This window comes from Apostichopus japonicus, chromosome 20, assembly GCF_037975245.1.
Source record: "Apostichopus japonicus isolate 1M-3 chromosome 20, ASM3797524v1, whole genome shotgun sequence".
Classification (NCBI taxonomy): domain Eukaryota; kingdom Metazoa; phylum Echinodermata; class Holothuroidea; order Aspidochirotida; family Stichopodidae; genus Apostichopus; species Apostichopus japonicus.
In genome coordinates this window covers 28,340,174-28,360,330 of record NC_092580.1, presented here as the reverse complement: position 1 = coordinate 28,360,330, position 20,157 = coordinate 28,340,174, and the positions used below count along the sequence as shown (strand labels likewise).

General features: G+C 36.6%; 2 protein-coding genes across 6 annotated transcripts; one reads left to right on the top strand and one right to left on the bottom strand.

Annotated features, from left to right (window-relative positions):
- Positions 1–7: 7 nt before the first annotated feature.
- On the bottom strand, positions 8–11,794 carry LOC139962015 (mitochondrial-processing peptidase subunit beta-like). Its single transcript, XM_071961821.1, has 13 exons — positions 11,638–11,794; positions 9,639–9,785; positions 8,902–8,988; positions 8,517–8,646; positions 8,155–8,246; positions 7,782–7,888; positions 6,987–7,179; positions 6,431–6,535; positions 5,839–5,877; positions 4,983–5,077; positions 2,491–2,642; positions 1,523–1,687; positions 8–1,010 (listed from the first exon to the last, which is right to left on the bottom strand). Exons 1-13 carry the CDS (start codon positions 11,698–11,700, stop codon positions 946–948), a joined length of 1,440 nt encoding a protein of 479 aa, XP_071817922.1. The 5' UTR covers positions 11,701–11,794; the 3' UTR covers positions 8–945.
- A 61-nt stretch (positions 11,795–11,855) lies between these two features.
- Positions 11,856–19,749, top strand: LOC139962016 (N-acyl-phosphatidylethanolamine-hydrolyzing phospholipase D-like). Of its 5 annotated transcripts, none has more exons than XM_071961827.1 (5): positions 11,856–11,990; positions 13,788–13,996; positions 15,012–15,652; positions 16,659–16,773; positions 17,513–19,749. In XM_071961827.1, exons 2-5 carry the CDS (start codon positions 13,844–13,846, stop codon positions 17,636–17,638), a joined length of 1,035 nt encoding a protein of 344 aa, XP_071817928.1. In that variant the 5' UTR covers positions 11,856–11,990; positions 13,788–13,843; the 3' UTR covers positions 17,639–19,749. The 5 variants fall into 5 exon arrangements, with proteins under 5 accessions (XP_071817928.1, XP_071817925.1, XP_071817927.1 ...); XM_071961824.1 differs by lacking the exon at positions 11,856–11,990 and adding an exon at positions 11,998–12,148; XM_071961826.1 differs by lacking the exon at positions 11,856–11,990 and adding an exon at positions 12,010–12,119.
- Positions 19,750–20,157: the final 408 nt, after the last annotated feature.

The window sequence follows — 20,157 nt, the reverse complement described above, 5'->3', positions numbered from 1 at the left end:
AGCAAAGTCTCTTTCTCATATTTATTTCAACACACATAGACCACAAAAAGTCTTTTTTTCAAACTGGCTCCTACTACACCTTGTAAAGCAATGTGTAATTCAAACATTGAACATGGATGACAGTTGGCTTTTAGAAACTTAGAAACTTTAGAAACTTAGAAACCTAAATGCAAACAGTTATTACAATCTCTTCTTAATTTACTTCCTTCATACTGATGGGCAATAAGACAGGGTGTGTGATGGAGGTAGACAACTCCCCAACTTAATAATATTTTCAATGAAAACATGCTTTTTTTCTTTGATCATAAAATGGACAGCATGTAAGACAACACTTTAGGTACCATAAAGAATTCAATATTAAACATTTAAAATATTGGTGAATTTCCTGCTCATATTTTAACCCTTCCTCCTCTCTGCTTCCCAAAGAAACAAGTTGACACAAATTACACTCACTCACAAACAAAAAGTTTGTTTGCATCGTATGTCAAGATACATTTGATCATTAAACATTCCTGAAATGGAATGGTTGCTTCAATCACATAGTATGAGGTCAAACTAGTAGCAATCTTGTATTAATTGATATTACAATTGATTTAGGCATATTGAACCAAACAGATGCGATTCACAAGGAGTGATACAATTGAATCCTCACAGTGCCTTAGTTACCAATCCTTCATCAAAATGGTACAAATCTGAGGCAACTGAAATATTCTTCACATGTGAGTAACATTTTGCATTGCAAGTTTGGAAGAACTCTTTGTCATCCTGTCCAGTGTTGAAAATTAAGTTACTATCAAGATTCCTCCATTCCTTCAAATCCAGCATTCAAGATGACAAACACATCTATCTTGTAGGTGGTCTCTTCAAGCCGTAACAATTGCCACAAAAGCAAACATGGGATAAATCTCTCATAAATTCTCGTTACAGAACTATATTAACATGAAGTTACAGACGCATCCAGTACATGCCTCCACGAATCCTGTTGTAATCGGGAAGCTGTTCGACAGGTCCTGAAAAAAGGAATAAATGCATTCAATCAATATGGAAAGAAAATACGATCATAGACAAATAAATATGTATATAGATATATATATATATATATACCAGTTCCTTTTTCTGACCAACCTCTGCCCCTTTCAGACCCAACACCACTTTCCAAGATTCTAACTATCCTGACAATGAAGAAAGGATTCCTTTTTAAGTCATTCTTAAGTTTTGAAGATAATTTTCTTTCTTCCTAGTGACATACAAGCCATCCAACAATGCTGAGATGTGACAGTGTTCATTTGAGTTAATGGGATAATATTGCCATCTGCAGTTAAGTCAAATGATTTCGATGCTTATCATTTATTCGCAACACTTTAAAAACTAAAATATCATAAAAAACCATGTGAAAAACTTACAAACAGCATTACAGGGACAATCAGTTGTCCCAGATTGTCCTAGACTTGCATGGAAAAGTTTCAAAATATTATTTCAGTGAAAATTATGTGAACTCAGAGAATTGCTTTCGGATACATACCAATTCCAGCCACAGCAGGGCATTTGTCATAAATATATTTGCTGCAGACATCCCTGATGGTCTGAGCTGAGATTGCATCTATCCTGGCATCCAACTCAGGCAGTGGGATACGTCGACCGTAGCAAAGCATCTGGCGCCCGACATCCTCGCAGATTGGAGTAGAACCTGTGACAAAGAATACCACAAATATTGACTGGTGGCACTGCTCTGAGAGGACAGTTATTCATTCTGATTTCATTTGCAGTTAAGTAAATTCCAATACAACAATGCCAAGAATGGAGGAGGGTCCAGAGGGGAATTCTGGGAGCTTTAATATTGCAATTGACATTTCGAGTCCCCATCTTTAATGAGTTTGAGTATACTCAGGGATGGCCTGGAGGGTCTGTGATACAATAATACAGCTGCGGATGTGATCTGCCTTGTACCTAATCTACTCATCTGAGGATTATCATGTAAACCAGAGCTCTTTGCCTAGTCGGTCATTATTGCTCAATACCAAATTCTAAGGGGATAGATTTATTTTTTTCCAGTTACCATTTCGTTCTGGCACAACAGTAGTTTGAAAGAGGTAGCATTGTGATCACAAATCAGTAAATACAATGCACTGGTTTAGTCATCAAAGTGGAAGAGCAGTCTCTTAATCTACATAAGAAGTGACTCAGAAATTGTCTATTATAAAGCCCCATGTACAATGCCATCCCGTTAATCTACAACTGCTTTAAACCCGGTCTCAAATCTTATCTCTGAATATTAGTTACACTTGTCATTAAGACATACCACACATGATGACTTTTACCATTATAACATTGAAACTGAATATATGCCACCCTTCTATACATGTAGTAATTATTTAGTTAGTTTGGATTTTTGCTAGAAAAATGAAAAGGAAGCAATGTCATAAATCTGCAAATCACTGAACAGCTTGTGATAAGTTTTCTGGAACTGTTGCATCCATAAGATGTACTAACCATCTAACTGCAGCAGCATGTTTGTCTTGAGCAGGTTCTTGGCCCTGTCCACCTCACTATCGGTCACAGTCGTACAGAGATACATCCACTCGGACTGGATGTGAAACATCATATCTTCAATGGTAAGAGGGTCACACACCATGTAGATACCCCTGGCAAAAAACAAGAAGAGAGACATTTTTATTATTATAGACAAATACAAACATAAGTGCAATATAAAACCTCTCAAATGTGCTAGAAATGACTTTTAACTGGTCACACATTACCAAACTTTTCCAGTTCAAACTTATGCTAATCAGCAAGCAGTTGCAACATTTAATTCTCTGATCTGACCCTTCTCGATAATCTGGCACTAACTTTGAAAGAGCTAAAAATCTCACAAAACCTGGATTAGAGATGATTTTGATGTGTGACAAGAGAAAATGCATTTTGAGAACAGATTATGAGAAACAAACTGTTGTCTTGAGGGATGACTTACACTGGCGGATCCAAGGGGGGGCCAAGGGGGGCCATGGCCCCCCCAAAGGTGAGCCAAAAAGTGTTTCCGAACATCCGCTAAATCATATGATTGGAAATTAAAAAAATCGAGAGGAATAGCAGTGGTAGACTAGTCTAAACCTTTTCGTTTTCTGGTTTAAAATTAAATGCAGAGCTCCCAACTGACCCGCAATTCGCAGGAATTAGACCCGCATTCTAACACCCAAACCCGCTGACCCGCACAAGCGTCCGAAAAAACCGCATTGTATTGTCAAGTATACATAAAAAACTTGCATCAAATTTTGACTTAGCAACCATCATTTCTTTAGCATTTAGCATAATAGAGTATAAAACCTCCTTAACAGCATCATTTGAACCTCAAATTAGCCTATAATTCTTTTCATTGGGGCGAGCAGCGAACATTTTCATGCCACGGGAAAGAATGAATTATCACCTACTATTCAATTTATTGATCTTACACACACAAAAATGCATATTTCTCAGAAAATTTTGGGTGACAAAAGCCTTTCTAAGTGCCACCATTTTACATGTAGGCATCACCGGGATTCCAAAAAAATTCAAAAGGGGAGGGGGACACCCCTCCCCTTATACCCCTCCCCCAGGACGGCGACTCGTGGCATGGACCAGCATTTGCCTTCTCAAGAGTTGGGAGCTATGTAAATGTATGAGCATGAGGATTTACAGTATAACACCATTTTGCAGTTACAGGCTGGTTGTAAGAAATTTATAACCTATGAGAAAAATTTTTTTGAGAAAGATGATCCCAACTTTGTTTTATAAATATTTTAGAAAACTATTTTAAATTATTTTAGAAGGAAATTAACATCACCTTTGTACACTTTTGTCGCACCAAATTGCATCTGAGGGCAGTGGCGGCGGAACCGGGAAAAGTTGAGGGGCAAATGCATGACAAGCCCCCCCAATATTTACCAAGGCTCCGAAACGTGCATCAGCCCATTTTTCAATGCATACTTGTCGATCTGTCCGATGCACACGTATACTATATAGGTGTAATAATTTTAGAAATTGCTGGGGGACCCTCGGCCCGTCCCCTGGCTATAGACCACATTGTCACCCCAACCGCGTCTTCACGCCCCGTAAAAAGTGGAAGCAGTGAGTGTGAGTACCGGTAAGCGTAACACAACTTCGTCGTAGGCCAATGACTTGCCTCATTTCAGCCAGTTCTCCAACATACCATTACTTAGTGGCGGAGCGTCCATATATACAGACAGGGGGCGGATGCCCCCCCCTGACGGACTCAAATGGACTGCTGGCACCCTTTTCAGCTTTTCACTACTTTTTATTTATTCGAGATTATTGACTATTTTATTGCGCTCTCATATACCTATTGACATTTGTCATATTCTGTTGGTGTAATTTTCCGACAAAATGGCGACGACACCTATTTATTCTCCATTCATCTGCAAATTAGCAAGGCCCGGAAAGGGTCATTTTCTGCAATCTAGGGAGTATCTTTACTCAAAAATTTTCTGTACGCTCCGCGCTAACCTGTGGTGGCGCTCCGCTTAGATAGTGTCGAAAGCGTCCCACTGCCCTTACTACACTCAAAAACGTCTTTACGAGTACACTACGAGTAAGAGCTACTCTCTATCGAATATACAAATTACAATGTTTTTATAGACTTTTACGTGCAATCTGAGAAATTGCAGGCTTGAGACCCATATTTTAGGGCTAGGTATTCTCAGCATAAAACACTCGGGAAGTGCCTTTTCCGGCCATCTGGGGGTTTGAAAAAACCCAAAATTTCTTGTACGCTCCGCGCCAACCGATGGTGGCGCTCCGCTTAGATAGTCTCCACACATTAGCCCCCCCAATAATTTTTACGTTCCGACGCGCCTGTCTGAGGGCATTCAGCAATAGAAATTTTCAAAAGGGGAGAGGGCACCCCCTCCTTAGACCCCTCCCCCATATCACTCTAATGCCACTTTGGCCCCTCCCAAACAAAGGCCCTGGATCCGCCAGTGATGACTTACCACAAACCAGTGTCTGTGTAACAGGTATTGAATGACTGGTAAGAATGACACAGGTTACCCTGGAAGGCAGCTTGACCAAGTCTACTGGCAACATTCTATAATAATCATAAATATAAAAAATTATAATTATAACAATATTGAATAAAGCAAATGCTGTTAGAAATACTAACTGGTGACAACAGGTAGGAGGAAAAAGAGGACGGCAAAAAAAGATAAGAAATCTGAACCTATATACTATACATTGATCACAGTAGAGTTATAGGTTGGTATCCCATTATTGACTGCAATATAGATTGCTAGGTTGTTATTGTATTATTGATCGCAGTATATACTGCTAAGGTTATTATTGAACTATTGATCGCAATATATATATTGCTAGGATGATTCTGTATTATTGATAGCAGGATAGATTGCTAGGTTTTTGTTGCATTTAGTCTCATCACAGATTTTAATACCTGGAAAATGTCAGTTATTCTTCAAAGCAAACACCAATAACAGTCTGAGGAGACAACAGAACCCCTAGTAGATAAAACAAATGGCTAACCTTATTTCAAGTAATTTAATCAAAATTATCACCTGATTGGATCTTTATGGACTAGTGTAAATAGTTCACATAGCATGCAAACTGAACAATGCACTTTTTACTCAATTGAAACACCAAAGGATCTAGCAGGAAGTCTATGACAGCAATACAATACATAACTGCAACAATTTGCTTTCAAGGAACTTCATAGTCACTTCTGTAAATGTTCAAATGGGATGCTTAATGTTAATTGTGGTACTATGATAGGTCTTTATAGGGCAAAGAACAAACAAAATGAAAGGTGTAACTATGAAAATGAAAGTTTAAACTTACACCTCCACCTCCGAATGAACGATCCCAGCTGCCAATGAACTGTGCAGGAAGAGAAACGCAAAGGGAATATAATCAGTGAGAATGATACTGTAATAACACGGTTACTTCATAAATGAAAAGGCAAATGACACACAAAACCCAAATTCATCTTCCTTAAGACCTAATTCTGTTACACTTTAATTACTACCTTATCACTTTCCATCTTTAAAAGTGTAGTTATTTTTTCCACGATAAATCCACATTTAAAGAATGAAAAATTCAATATAAACAGCCTGCATATAGTATGTTTACTACTAACACTGATGTTAAAAGATAACTTGTTTTGATCTTCTGGCCAAATGAAGACATCACAACAAATAAAATTTGTTTTTCTTTCTTTTTCATACTTTTTGGTCATGTGAAATCAACTTATAAACCCATATCAACCAAACTTGCAACAATGTGTTCAGACACTGCTGAGAAATCACTTGGTTGAAGTGAAGGATATCACAAGAGCTCAAATAATACACTAAGCAGACAACAACACACTAATATCCATCCTTCATAGTTTGTTTATGTTTAATCACATGTAAAACATCACGATTGTACTTACAGTATTGGCCACCATGAGGGGTAAGTTATCAGGATGAGCCCAGCCGACACTCTCCACCGCCATGGCAATGTGAGCCAGAGGCATGTTGTCATCTCTGATACGGATCTAAAACAATGAAAAGGATGTACATATGATGTTACCCAATCTTACCCCTCCTTATCCCTACCTTCTCCCCAAAGAATGGAAGAGCAAAGGGAATGGGATTACAAATCAGCAAACATTCAACTCCCCTTTACTATTGTATGAACTTCTTCACAGGAAATGTTTGTCTAACAGACATGCCATAAAGGGTAACTAACAAAAACTTTGGTGCAGTTTAAACTATGCAAAAAGTATTTAAAACAAAGATGACCACTAAGTTTGGTTATATTGATAGAAAATAGTACTTTGACTCGTTTTCAAACCCTAAATTCAAGTACACAGATATCTTATTTCCAAACCATTCCTTTCATATAAATGATGTCTGAATTCCAGTATCTTATGCAATACATTACATGAAATAAGAAAGAAAACACGGAATAAAACCCAAAATAAAATGAATGTCCTGATGACTCACTTCACTACCAGTGAACCTGCATGGGCTTAGTGTGGGGACTTCGCCTTCATACTCGGTTCCGAGTTGACCAAAGTACTTTTCAGCGAGACCAACCAACTTATCATGATCAACGCCACCGGCACCGGCCAACACGATGCGTGGACCTTTGTAGTGTAATGAAATATAATCAACCAGATCTCCCCGGCTGATTGACCTGTTTGGGAAAGCAGACGTTACGTGAAATACAAACTTCAAATTTCTTTCTGGAGAGATTGACACCAGTTACCCACAAGAATGCTTGTCAGTATGAAGCAAAATAAATTGCTGTCAACTTTATCTCTGTACATAAAGGACTCAGGGAACCTATGAACTTTTCAAATTCAGATGCCCAAATTCAAGTTCCAATACCTACAATTAAAGTTTGAACAACAATACATGTTGGTAGCATTGAACAAAATTTGTAAATGAATTCTACAGCTTTTCTTGATCTGAATTTATTTTTCCAATCAAAAGCAATCTTATTCTGATGTCCTACATTATTTGAAGCAAGAAAGTAACTGCATCCTAACTGCATAATCACTGATGATAACACTTACTTTATGTTTTCAGTAAATGCATACTAACTGCATAATCACTGATAATAACACTTACTTGATGTTTTTAGTAAATGCATATTAACTGCATAATCACTGATGACAACACTTACTTGATGTTTTCAGTAAATGCATACTAACTGCATAATCACTGATAATAACACTTACTTGATGTTGTCAGTAAATGCATACTAACTGCATAATCACTGATGATAACACTTACTTGATGTTTTCAGTGGGTCCGAGGATGGTCCTTCCCAGTGGGGTGCCTTGATAAGCAGTCGCATGAAGATGATCAAAAATAACCTCCTGGAGATTTGTCTCCACTTCCTAGTTGGTAAAAAAACAAAGATGTGGTAGCATCTTATGAAAGTTATCAATTCTATGAGATATCCTAAGGGTTACCCTTTCATAAGAAAGAGAATGAACAAAAAAAAAGGTTTCACCATTTTGTTTGCACAGGACATAAACCCACACTATTCAGGGATACCAAACCACAATTTCAAAGTATAATACATAAAGAAAGACTGCAAACCTGACTATTGATTGGTATTTCATTTGAAGGTCAGCAGTTAAAGTGAAACTTTGAGACTTACTTGCATTTCACGCAGAATCACTCCTCTCTCCCTTTCGATCTCTGCTTCTCCCAGCGTGCTGTTCTGGACGATGTCTGACAGGATTTCCACAGCTGTAAGAGTTAGTGAGAGAGAGATATGGTAAAATTAGAAAAAGAAATCTTACATGTTGTATATATTGGCCAATTATGATACACATATCCATCGGAATGAAGAATGTCAACAAGTTCAAAAGAATGTGGACTCATTTTATAGACATTTGCTTTGCATTCTTAACTTTTAACATCCACAGGGAAATTCTGAAAAATGGATAAAATCCTTTCACTTAGACAGCTCTAACGTTTAAAAAAAAGTCACAAAAATGGTTAAGAATAATCAAATACCTCTTTCTAAGTCACTTGAGAAACTCTTGGCATAGTAGACAGTCTGTTCCCTTGATGTGTAAGCATTTAAATGTGAACCCATGTTCTCTATTTCCAACTCCAAGTCCATCTGTGACCTCTTCTTCGTTCCCTGAAATATAACAAAGAAATAGAAAAATTCCATTCCACTGTTAAGTCATGTTACCGTGTCATGTCATGTGGCAGACCTATCCATGTTCCATTTTATCATTGAAGGCAATTGGCTGAAAGCCACTCTAGTCCTTGCCCAAAGTTCATACTTGTGAATCACATTTTGTCTGTTATCGTTCACAAGCCACCTGGTTGAGGAGTACACTTGAAGTACCAACAAAGCTTATATTTTCTTAGTAAAACAAGTTAATCTCACCTTAAATGCCATGTGTTCTAAGAAGTGAGCAGTTCCATTGTTTTTGGCATTTTCATACCTGCTACCAGCATCTATCCACAGTCCAACCTGATGGGAAAAAGGAAGAAACGCAAAGTTACTTTCGCATCACTCATCGCAACAACTATTCTGAGGACCTTCTAACAACTACCCATAAGGATCAACAGGAGGCAGGTGGTGAAATGGTTGAGGATCTGAGCTGCAGTCGGGCAGAGATGTGGTGTAATCAGAAGCAATGCAGAAGCAAAAGCAAATGCCATACACCATTATTACAGTAAGTGTACTGCAAATTGTACAGGATTCCAAACCAAGCAAGCACTACCTCAACGTTAGTTCCATTTCACACTTTGTCTTTGTTACGCAGACTCAACTCTCTGCTTTTTGTAATATATTCAAGTTGAGAAGTACTTGGCTAATAATTGTGCAACATGTAACATAGAGAAACCTAACATTCTATAGTGAATACATTATAGACAAACTAACAGGGCAGACTACTGTACTTCTGTCTATTGACCACACAAGATGATATCTATCTTTTGTGCTCCAACATGCAAGCTCTGCAACGTAATCGGGTACCCACAACTTATGTAAGACAGAAAGCTCTTCACCTTATTAAACCTAAAAACTGTACTCAAATTATGAAGATACTTTTACAAGACATAAGCACTACATATATCTGTCTATTTTATGCACAATAATTGTTAACACAATATACTCACCGTACATGTTGGTATACCAGAATCTTCTGATGCTACTCTGAAACCATTGTTTAGTTTTGTAACTTTAGTTTCAGGGACATTGACCAAGGTTTGCTGATAAGTTGCAGCCTGTGTACTTTGAGGTCTACAGCAAAATGATGTACTTCCCTGGTCAAAGAAAAGGGAGAAAAAACATTTATGAAACTTCACAGAACAAATGACATATTTATAAGGACTTTCATATAGTATGTTATTTCATAAACACTAATAAGAACTATAGTGAAAGGTAGGTGACCTACTTTACCTCCTCTATTACTAAGGTCTACAAGTGTTTAATGCCATCTACATACTTCTGTTCCTACATTTACCTGCATGGACCAAACATGAGTAAATATTATGAACAGCAGGTGTACTTTCATCCCCTCATCAGATCCTATCAATGTTATAAAGTTGTTTCATTAAGATCACTTCTTATGCAAGTCTTACCAGCAATGAATACAAACTACATACCATTGACTAACATATCTTTTGAACATTAAAAAGTTTATCAAGTTGGAATAACTTAGTGTTCAAAATTTGTGTAGCAGCTTTGAAGACTCCGAGTTGTCTTGTAAATTTACAACTGTTTCTGAGTACAAACACAGCTGTACATATTTGCATTTCTTTGGCAATTTGCCCATATTGCACAGCATTTTTACTATGCCATACCTTATCAATTTTTACCTGTCATGTTCTGTAAAATGTTTGGAAACACCTGAGTTCTGATTTGTTATAATTAGTTATTTAACTGCAGAATATAATTTCGCATTACAATAAGCATTGCATTTTGCAATTAAAAGTTGCTCTCTGATTGCTGTTTCACTCTAGAGTCAAGAATATTTTATTACCCAATAGTAGTTATTTTCCACTGCAGTAACTTATTCTTTAATTCTATTAGGCAATACTTGGCAACTATTAAATATTAGTATTCAACATCTTGTCCTATCAAATAAATTCAAAAATTTTCAGTCAGTATTTAATCATGAGTATTTACATTGCAAAAGATAATGTTATATTGATTTTGAACCTCTTGCCTGATGTTGCAATCATTGCTACTAAAAGCTCTAGCCTATACAGTGGTCTAAATCCCATGTTCATATTAGACTAATGGCCGTGGCTATTCTTACGACTAGTCGTAACAATTATTAATAAACTATTCTTACGACAAAGGCGAATTCAAACGCAGTAAAGTAAATAAAGCAACTGCGCATGTAGTAGGGGTAACCCTTAACCTAAACATAACCCTAAACCTCAATCCTAACCCTAATCCTAACCCTAACCGGAAATTATTGTTACTCCTCGTCGTAAAAATAGTACTCCTGGTCATAAAAATAGCAACTGCGCATGCGTAGTCGGGAATTTTTCTTACGACTCGTCGTAAGAATAGCCACTTTGTAGACTAATAGCTCTATACAATGATGCAAATAACATGTTCTTATTAGGATACTCACTAACTGAAAGCTAAGTGATGTTAAACATAGCAAGCAGTATTGTGGAAGTTGTCATGTCAGTTTCAAGTTAAGCTACCATAGCTTAGACCTAGCACAGAGGTTATGAATTAACATTAGGCTAATCAAAAATATCTAACCTAACATAGGCCTAGTAAAAAGTGAAGCGCATATGTAGCTTAGGCTATAGCTATTCAGATTCTGAATTTAGCAAACTTCAAAGTCAAACTAAGTTAAGCCTTAGACCAATCACATTCACAATGTAAAAGCTACAATGTTAATCATACTAATAATAGGTTGTAATATGAAGTTAAGGATAGCGTATGTGGAACATCACTGCATAGCCTAACCCAAGTCAAGTGCGCAGGCTTAGCCTTGCCTAACACATCTTACGAAACGCAACGCACATTTCTCGATAGGCTAAGTGCTATCGGACTTATCTTTCAAACCTTGGAAGCGGTTAAGTCAATAACGACTAAATACATATACTAGATGAATCACTATCATTCATGTGAGCATTTGAGACTCTATACCTGCTGTGATCGAACGGCAAATCTTAGGAAATGGTTGGAAGCTCGAGACACCGCGGAGGCCATTTTGATGTGCAGAAGAATAATCTAGCCTATAAATTTAGGAATAATGTCTACGCGCTAAGTGGTCACACAGTAATCAATGTGATGATTTAAATGAGCAATCCAGTAACAGAAATCGACAATACAGTGGCCGTTCATTTTCTGAATTTAGTTTTGCAAAAAAACTTCGACATGGATATCCACAATGACTTACTTTAAAAATATTTCATATTTATTAAGTACTAGTTAGATTTACATAACTAGCATCAAATATTCTGGAATCTTTGTTAGCATTATCTACCAATTTATGTCATGTACGTTTTGATTTTGCAGTATTCCTTTTAAAACATTTTATATTGCATAATGTTCAGCAGATCAGCTGACTGCGACCATTAAAATAACAACAATATTGGGTAAACACCGAGGAAAAAAAAGACCCGGCTGTGAGTCAGCAAAAAAGATGTGATTGACGGTTTGATATATACATGTTCATATATTTCATTATACATATATGCTTTCATATATTGACGTTTCCATATATTCGAAAAATGGTTGGAGAGAGATTTTAATTCCGTGTGGATTTGAAGTGTGTTGCATTGATAAAGCCCAGGCTTCTGAAATTGCAGGTCTTATCACAAACCTAGCCAAAGGCAGCTGTAAATTAGTATGCCCTGATGTAAGTAAAATTGAACCTTTATACAGGATTATCCGGGACAAACTAAAATGAATGACAGCGAATGACAATTGACTTTGTACAGGGCAAATTATCATTTGCGAATGACAGCGAATGACAGCGAATGACAACGAATGACAACGAAGGACAACGAAGGACAACGAAGGACAGTGTTGAGTGGAGATATAATGATTAACAGAGTGGAGTAAATGCGGTTATTGGTTTTCTGCGCAAAAATGATTTGAGGAAAATCGCATGTTACGTGGTTGTAGGGTTTGGGTGTTAATTAGGGATAGACACCACAGGGAAAGATTTTTGTGTGAGAATGCGCTTGAGTGCTGTGCTTTTTGCCTCTGTAGATTTATATAGAAAGATAACTGAAGCCTATTCAAGATTATAGTATTGTTAGTTTCTAACAATTAATATCGGAAAATGACGTTAAATTTACTTTTTAAAATCAGACTTACAACTTCGCTTACTATAAGGTGCGTTTTTATCTTGTCCGTTCTTTACTAGATCTAGATACCCACGAAGTCTGAACTGTGATATCCGGTTGAAGCAAATGTCTGTGCTGTCATTATTGTCATTCGTTTTAGTCAACGCATTTTTTTAGTGTGTACAACATATTGTCATTCGTTATGTGTAACGCAATTGTCATTCGTTTTAGCAACACCCGGATTATCCTTAGCCATGTTTAGTGGCTGATTTGGCCATAGGGATACTCCTTAACTTCTTTCACTGAAACCGTAGCATTTGCAATTCTGCATTCATTTTATGTAGCCATTGGCGCTATACTTTGCAAGGTCTGCCATCGACCAGTTTTCTATGAAGCAATTATAGACATGTCATAATCCTGTGCCAAGAAGTTTGATTAACATATTAACATCTAGCCTTAATGAAGTCTCTTTATTTCAATGTTCCCCACCTGTTTGCATGGAACTAATGTAATGTGGTTGATAAAGGATAGGGTCAACATGGCTGGGTTCAGAGCTAGTAGTATGACAGGAGTGGGAGATTAGGCTGGTATGGTATAAGGAGATACATATAGTACACAACTTAGACAACATTATGTAATACTTTTAACTACATGTGTTGTTAAAATTACAATAACACTACCAGACTTAACACAGCAACAACAGTAACTATTGTTCCTAACTATCTTACATTAACTATCAGTTTCCAATGCTTGTCCTGCATTTGAGGGAGAGCGAAATGACTATCCTAAAGATTAAATCTTCACGTTTTTGAAGTGATAAACATTCTATGCATTCACAAATGCCATTATGCCATGAAGCATTTGATTGTTGTAACCATGAGATCTTATGATCAAACTGGTTGCAAGTAACTTTCTGTAAGTTCGGCTGAATCTAGGCCTAGAAATTTCTAACTAGTGTCTAACCTTGGCAAATTTGATATCCACTTTTACTTTTTCTTGCAGTATTAATGATAAAAGCACTTTGGATGTAGTTCGACACATTAACTTCATACCATACAATGGAAGAAACAAAAGCATTGCATCTTACTAAACCACGCTTTGAAAATGGCAGATATGAAAATCCCTGGGACACATGGATATGGCCGCCAGTCTCCAAGATGCTGAGATGGTTTCTCCTTGACAAAAACAACAGCAGCATTCCTTCAGAGAGAGTAAGTAACAGAAATTACCAAAAAAAATTGAAAATACTCTATTTTGAAAATCAACCAACTAGAAAACCGACAAGTTTTTATCTACCATAGTCTGTGTAAGAGATCTGTTTATTTCATCAGCGAAGTTTAATACCAGAAATGAGCTAAGGAAATGTTGGCTAGAATGTGATTTGAGGAAACCACAGATCTAAGGGTTATGTTATGTACACAGTACAAAGTCTGTGCTGCAGTCCGTTGTTGGTATGGGATCTCTTTGTCACCATTTCTTTGTTGGGGTGCCTGTCAAAATCCACAGTACATTGCATCCCATGGGACCAGACCAGACCACAGTACATTGCATCCCATGGAACCAGGGGTTTCTTTGAAATTGAAATAATTTAAGGTTAATGCACAAAATCAAATTACGAACCATGTTTCTATCACTGTGCTTCCTTTACCCCTTCCTCAACCCCGATCCTCTGCCCCATCCACTCACTTAAAAAGCAAGTAAAGAAATATTGCTCTCCACAAATAATGTAGGACTTCAGAGTGTAGTACTATTGTTAGTAAAAGCAAACAAGTGTAGCCAAAGGTGACTGCCAGGGCAGAAATCCTTCAGGTTAGCAATTTAGTAGTCCTGTTGGATAACAAATTTTAGCAAGTGGAAAGTATAAACTTTGCTTATTATTGGTACTCTTTTTGGTGCTTGGATGGTAATTTCTGCATCCAAGTAATGAATGAAAAGGAATAAATCAGTCCTCATTATAGATTTGTATGCCACCAAGGTTCAGATTCTCAAGATCTTTTTCTTGAGCTGGATCTATGCTAGATACTTGATATGGTATTTTTGATTATTGAATTGCAAAATGGGATTTGGACCTGCACTTTCATTGATGATGAAACAACTTTCTTTGTCATGGTTTAACTACATAGTTCTTTTACCAGGCCTGATGTCTTTTACCTTCTAACAGCAATATTTCATTACTGTTTTCCTGTCTGCAAAAAAAACCCAAATGGTGATTCTTTTATTTTCCAGATCTTGAATACTAGCTTACCAATAATGGAAATCAATCATGAGGAGTTGAAGACACCTCCTTCCACTGGTGTGCGGATTCTCTGGATCGGCCACGCTTCAACTCTGGTACAGTTTGACGGCATCTCGGTCCTCACAGACCCAGTATTCAGTGACCGATGTGGTCTTTATAGCAAGTTTGGTCCCAAGAGGTATCGGCCTAGCCCCATCACAGTGGATCTGCTCCCTAAGATAGACGCTGTCGTGATTAGCCACAATCACTACGACCATCTGGACCAAAGCAGCGTGAGAGATCTCAACGGGCGATTTGGTGATAATCTGAAGTGGTTCGTGCCCAAGGGTAATCAAAGCTGGTTCGACAATATTGGCTGTAAAAATGTCCAAGCGATGACATGGTGGGAGGAATCGAAACTCTCTGTGAACGGTAATGACATCACTTTCGCGTGCACACCCGGCCAGCATTGGAGCAACCGAGGTCTGTTTGACAGATGCAAGACTCTCTGGTCGTCTTGGGTCATCAAAGGTCCATCGCATAACTTTTTCTTCGGAGGCGATACAGGTTATTGCTCTGTATTCAAGGAGATCGGAGAGACGTACGGACCATTCACAGCGGCAGCAATACCCATAGGAGCATATCTACCAAGGTTGCCAGATGCTTAATTTATCTTTTGTAATATCATAACATTGGTAATCAATATGTCATGAATGTGTCCTCAGCTGTTCTACGTTTGTGCTTTACACAGTAGAAGAGATAAAAAAAAGTAGCAAAACTGGCAACATTATCATAAATGCCAAAGATGAGTTTTTAGCACTTGTAATGTGTACAGTGTAATGTTAGTGTTTTCAAGCTACATAGAAATTCTTCAATGCCTTTATAGAAAAGATGGAAAGTTGAAGGTTTGTTGTACTACGGTAGTTCTATGACAAAGGGATCATCCTATCAAGCAGGAAATAGCCTTGCCTCTTGCATGGTCTGGATGAGAGTCCTGCAAAGTGATGTGTTTTTGGGGGGTCATTATTGTCATCTAGCAGTATGTTATAGCTGCTCTATTTGTAGTTTGTATCCACATTTAAAGTACTTAATACACCATTTGTATTATAATGTGGTCTACCGACATACATGGAACTTAAAGTAGCTTGTTGTTATTTATCTCTGATATTATAAATCCCATGGCACTGCTCTTCCAATTAGCTGTTTGAATAATGTTAGAAGTCAGTTAGACTCCTATGTTATGATGTCTTCTCACACAGAGAGCTGTAGTCAAATGCATTAGCAAGTCCATTCCTGCTAGTTTATATTTAGACGTCAGTCCCAAACTGTAATAAAACTATTAGACTGAAAGACATACACTGGTTATGCCTGTTAGGAAGAAATGTTAAATTTAAAAGTACCGCTGTTTCTTGTGTTTCAAACTTTTGCTCTGACACAAAGTGCTAAAATCCCTACAATATGTTAGTGGTGGCAATGCAAATGCAACTAGATGGGTTTGTATTAGCTCTATGCTGCACATTAAAGGTGTATATGCGACTGAGGAGTGTTGTGAAGTTCCTGGCGTCCCAGGCAAGCCAACATACCTGGTGTTCTATCCATTATCAGTATAAAATTCTTTTTTTCCCCTCCAATTTTGAAAATATTTGTTTATTTTGCAGGGATTGTTTGTACTGTCAGCATGTGGACCCAGATGAAGCCGTCCAGATCCATAAGGACGTAAAGTCTAGGTCATCCATAGGAATACACTGGGGGACCTTCATACTTACCAATGAGGTGAGCCATGGATTCTGTACTTTGTAATAATAAGAAGTAGAATTTGTTTCATGCTCCCTCCAAGGTTTAGATTGATTTTGGAGATAAGAATGATAATAGTCCGCTTGAAGAGACATTTAAACAAAGTCCAGCGGCTGAAGGTGGTTGCTTTAAATAGCAACATTGCTGGAAATGTTGCTTCATCTGTATGCAAAAACCAGATCTTCATAACATTTTGTATGGTTAAGTTTATGAAGTTTTCAAATTTGGACTGTATAGACCTACTTTGTGAATGTTTCTGGCAACAGACAAGTAAATGATGTCAACATGGCAATTGAGCTAAAAATGTTTTTGCCTTTCATAATATTTATATCATTTACCCACAGAGGGAAATAGCATTTCTTCGATGCAGTTGTAGTTTGATTATATTCTAAATACAGAGAATATTTAAGGACTAAGCAAACTTTCCAAATGTATCATATATCAAGGATAAATCAGCATGAAGATTTTAATAAAAGGAAAGTAAAGCCTTTTAAGAACCTCTTCCATGGTGACATCACAGATCACCTGCAGATCAGTGATTGATTTCCTGGAGTTGGGGAGGGCTAAGCCAATCAAAATAGGTTACAATCAATCAACAATCAATCTCCAGGAGCTGTAACAGCTACATCCAGCTGTTGTTGTTTTTGCTATAAGCTGTTACATGCTATTGTTTATGTTTCATCATATTAAAGGGTTTTATCATATTCTTTGTCCTCAGCATTACTTGGACCCTCCACTAAGGCTGAAGCAAGCACTAAAGACACAGGAGATGAAGGAGGATGCCTTCATAACATTGAGGCATGGTGAGGCCAAAATATTCTATAATGAGTCAACTATTGATTAAATAGCGATAACAATTTTGATTCTGTACCCTGTAGAAATTCACGTTTGTTATTTTTCTTTGATTTTTAGTTTCAATACCAATCATGAATTTGTGGAATTATTACAGGGTGTGTTTGTGTGAGCAAGACACCTGATTGTTAACATCAGATTTCAAGAAGGAAAACTTGTTAGTTATAGTGGAGGGCAAAACTCAATTTGAGATTTGAGATGAATTTGTTACCTCAAACTTTACTGGCAAAGAACACTGTGTCAAACTCAGAATGGAAAACTTTTACCCACTTTCAAATTCATTTCATTTTTGAAAAGGGATGGCTCATTTCTTACAAAACACTGACCAGAATCCTAGTCAAATATCGTGTGTTGCTTTTAATTTGATTCATTAAATTTCTTTGCCACTCTGAGAAGAGAGCGAGCCACTCCTTGGAAACTTAATTTATACCATTCTATAAGGTTACTTGACCGTAACTTGATTGTGCGCCACGCTTACAAAATTGCAGCTTAAAAAATTAACATAATAATAGTAAATACCAGCAATTAGCAGTGGCAAACTCTTACAGTAAAATGTAAATAACAGTAATTAGTATGGAGAACTCATAAAGTAACATGCTGCATCTTAACAGTTTCATGTTCCTTGGAATAGGTTTCCTAGATAGATAGATGGATGATTAAATAGTGATACCAATCCAAATAAATGAAAATAATTCTTTTGATATTATAGTATATCATTCTAAGCAGTACTGGGAGTGCCCAATTTTATATATTGTTTATCAGTTGAGAAATAACCTATCAAATGTAAGAAATGAGCAACAATCAAAGTGGCTGGACTACCTAGTCTAGTCCACATGCCATTAAGTGCTCAAGAATCAGCTCGATAAGAGAGAAATAAGGCCTTCCTTTTTGTCTGAAAGAACACTTAATGAACTCATGATATATTTGGCAAAGTTTGAAAACAAATCCATATGAAGAAGTTAACCCGTTGATAAGTAAGAAAATATGAAAGCCATCCTTTTTGTCTGAAAGATCATTTATGAACCCATGATTTATTGGACAAATTGTTAAAGCAAATCCATATGAAGAAGTTTAACCTTTGTAAGTAGGAGATGTCTAGGACAGATGGATGCAAAGTTACATAATACAGCTTTAATACTACAAGAATATAACTATTTTGCCAGCAGTTCATGGACAACAGAAAGAAAATACACTTAATATTTCTGAAACTCAATGTGCAAAATTTTTGTCTTCAATGGACTTTGCTCCAGGTTTCATTTTGATAGCTTTTTACCTTTTTTTTAATCTTGATGTAGCAGTACAAATACTGTAGCAATTGTTAATATATTTTGTGGTGTGTGTATTATGTTTTGTAATGATGGTTAGCATTGGTTTGGTTTTTCTTTTCTTCCTGAAATTTGTATATTTATATCAATGCTTAAAACTGGTTAAATAATATAAAATATTCAATCAAGAATAATAAAAAGAATATCTTTAGACATTTTTTTTTTTGAGGTGGATGACAAATTTAGTTTAGTATTGGTCACAAAGTCGAATCCTTTAGTTAAAGAATAATTTTAGATAGAAAATTTTACCTTTCCAAGTTTGATGAATAAATAGATTCATAGTTTTGTCAAATGGGAATTGCGAAGTTACTTTGAAACTAATATGTAAGTCACAAATCCTGGTAAATCCTGTTACAGAAACCCTTGTTTCAAGTTTAGTTGATCTTTTTTTTTTCGGGCAACAGGAAAAGCAGAACTAGTTTTCTATTTCTAATGTGAGGTTGTGTCATCATGTCCTGAGAAAAAGATCAGTGTTAAGTAATATTATAAAAGGATAGTGAAAATTTGAAACAATATAGGGAACACATTAATGAGACATTGATACCATTTTGGTTTGATTAATAATTGGAAGGAGAGAGATCTTTTTTAGGTTAGAAACAGAAAGGGAATAAATAATGTTAATTTAATGGATTGTTTACGCTTTCACACTGTTTAAGTTTAATTGGAAGTTAAGGCAAATGTTTTGTTTTGTTAATTTGTCAATGGGAAGTGTTTGCCTGTTTCATCATATTACATTCAAGAGTCGTTTATGTGATCTTCGTCTTTTGATATCATAAATTATGACATTCTAAAAGCACTTTAAATGATCATATTTGAAAAGAGGGTATTGTTTTAAATGCAGTTGATATAATTTAGTGCAATTGCTTTATCCAAGGACATGATGCAATCGTTTAACTGTAAAAGACTCCATCCAAAATAAGACACTAACCTGTCAAAGACATGTCTTCTCAAAGCAGTTGGTTTGAATTTCATAGTCTTATTATTCTACTTATTCTACTCATTTTCCACCAAATTGACTTGAGATATTATGACAGTTGACTATGATATTAATATTGCAATGAGGTAAAGAAAGCTGTTTATCAGTTTTGATAAGTTCATAACATCATTCCAGATTGTTATATGGAAATTATTCTTGGGTGGTTACTTTGGCCATGAACCTGTGGTACATCTTGTGTGTCATTTCTGT

What these genes read in the sequence shown, in the direction of transcription:
- LOC139962015 (XM_071961821.1), bottom strand. Translation starts at nt 11,700, where the DNA reads ATGGCCTCCGCGGTGTCTCGAGCTTCCAACCATTTCCTAAGATTTGCC. An exon ending in GCAGGTTCACTGGTAGTGAA is followed by an intron (nt 6,536 to 6,986) that starts GTGAGTCATCAG and finishes TCATTGTTTTAG; the next exon opens with ATCCGTATCAGAGATGACAA. An exon ending in TACACAGACACTGGTTTGTG is followed by an intron (nt 2,643 to 4,982) that starts GTAAGTCATCAC and finishes GTTTTTTGCCAG; the next exon opens with GGGTATCTACATGGTGTGTG.
- LOC139962016 (XM_071961827.1), top strand. Translation starts at nt 13,844, where the DNA reads ATGGAAGAAACAAAAGCATTGCATCTTACTAAACCACGCTTTGAAAAT. An exon ending in ATAGGAGCATATCTACCAAG is followed by an intron (nt 15,653 to 16,658) that starts GTTGCCAGATGC and finishes TTTATTTTGCAG; the next exon opens with GGATTGTTTGTACTGTCAGC. An exon ending in CCTTCATACTTACCAATGAG is followed by an intron (nt 16,774 to 17,512) that starts GTGAGCCATGGA and finishes CTTTGTCCTCAG; the next exon opens with CATTACTTGGACCCTCCACT.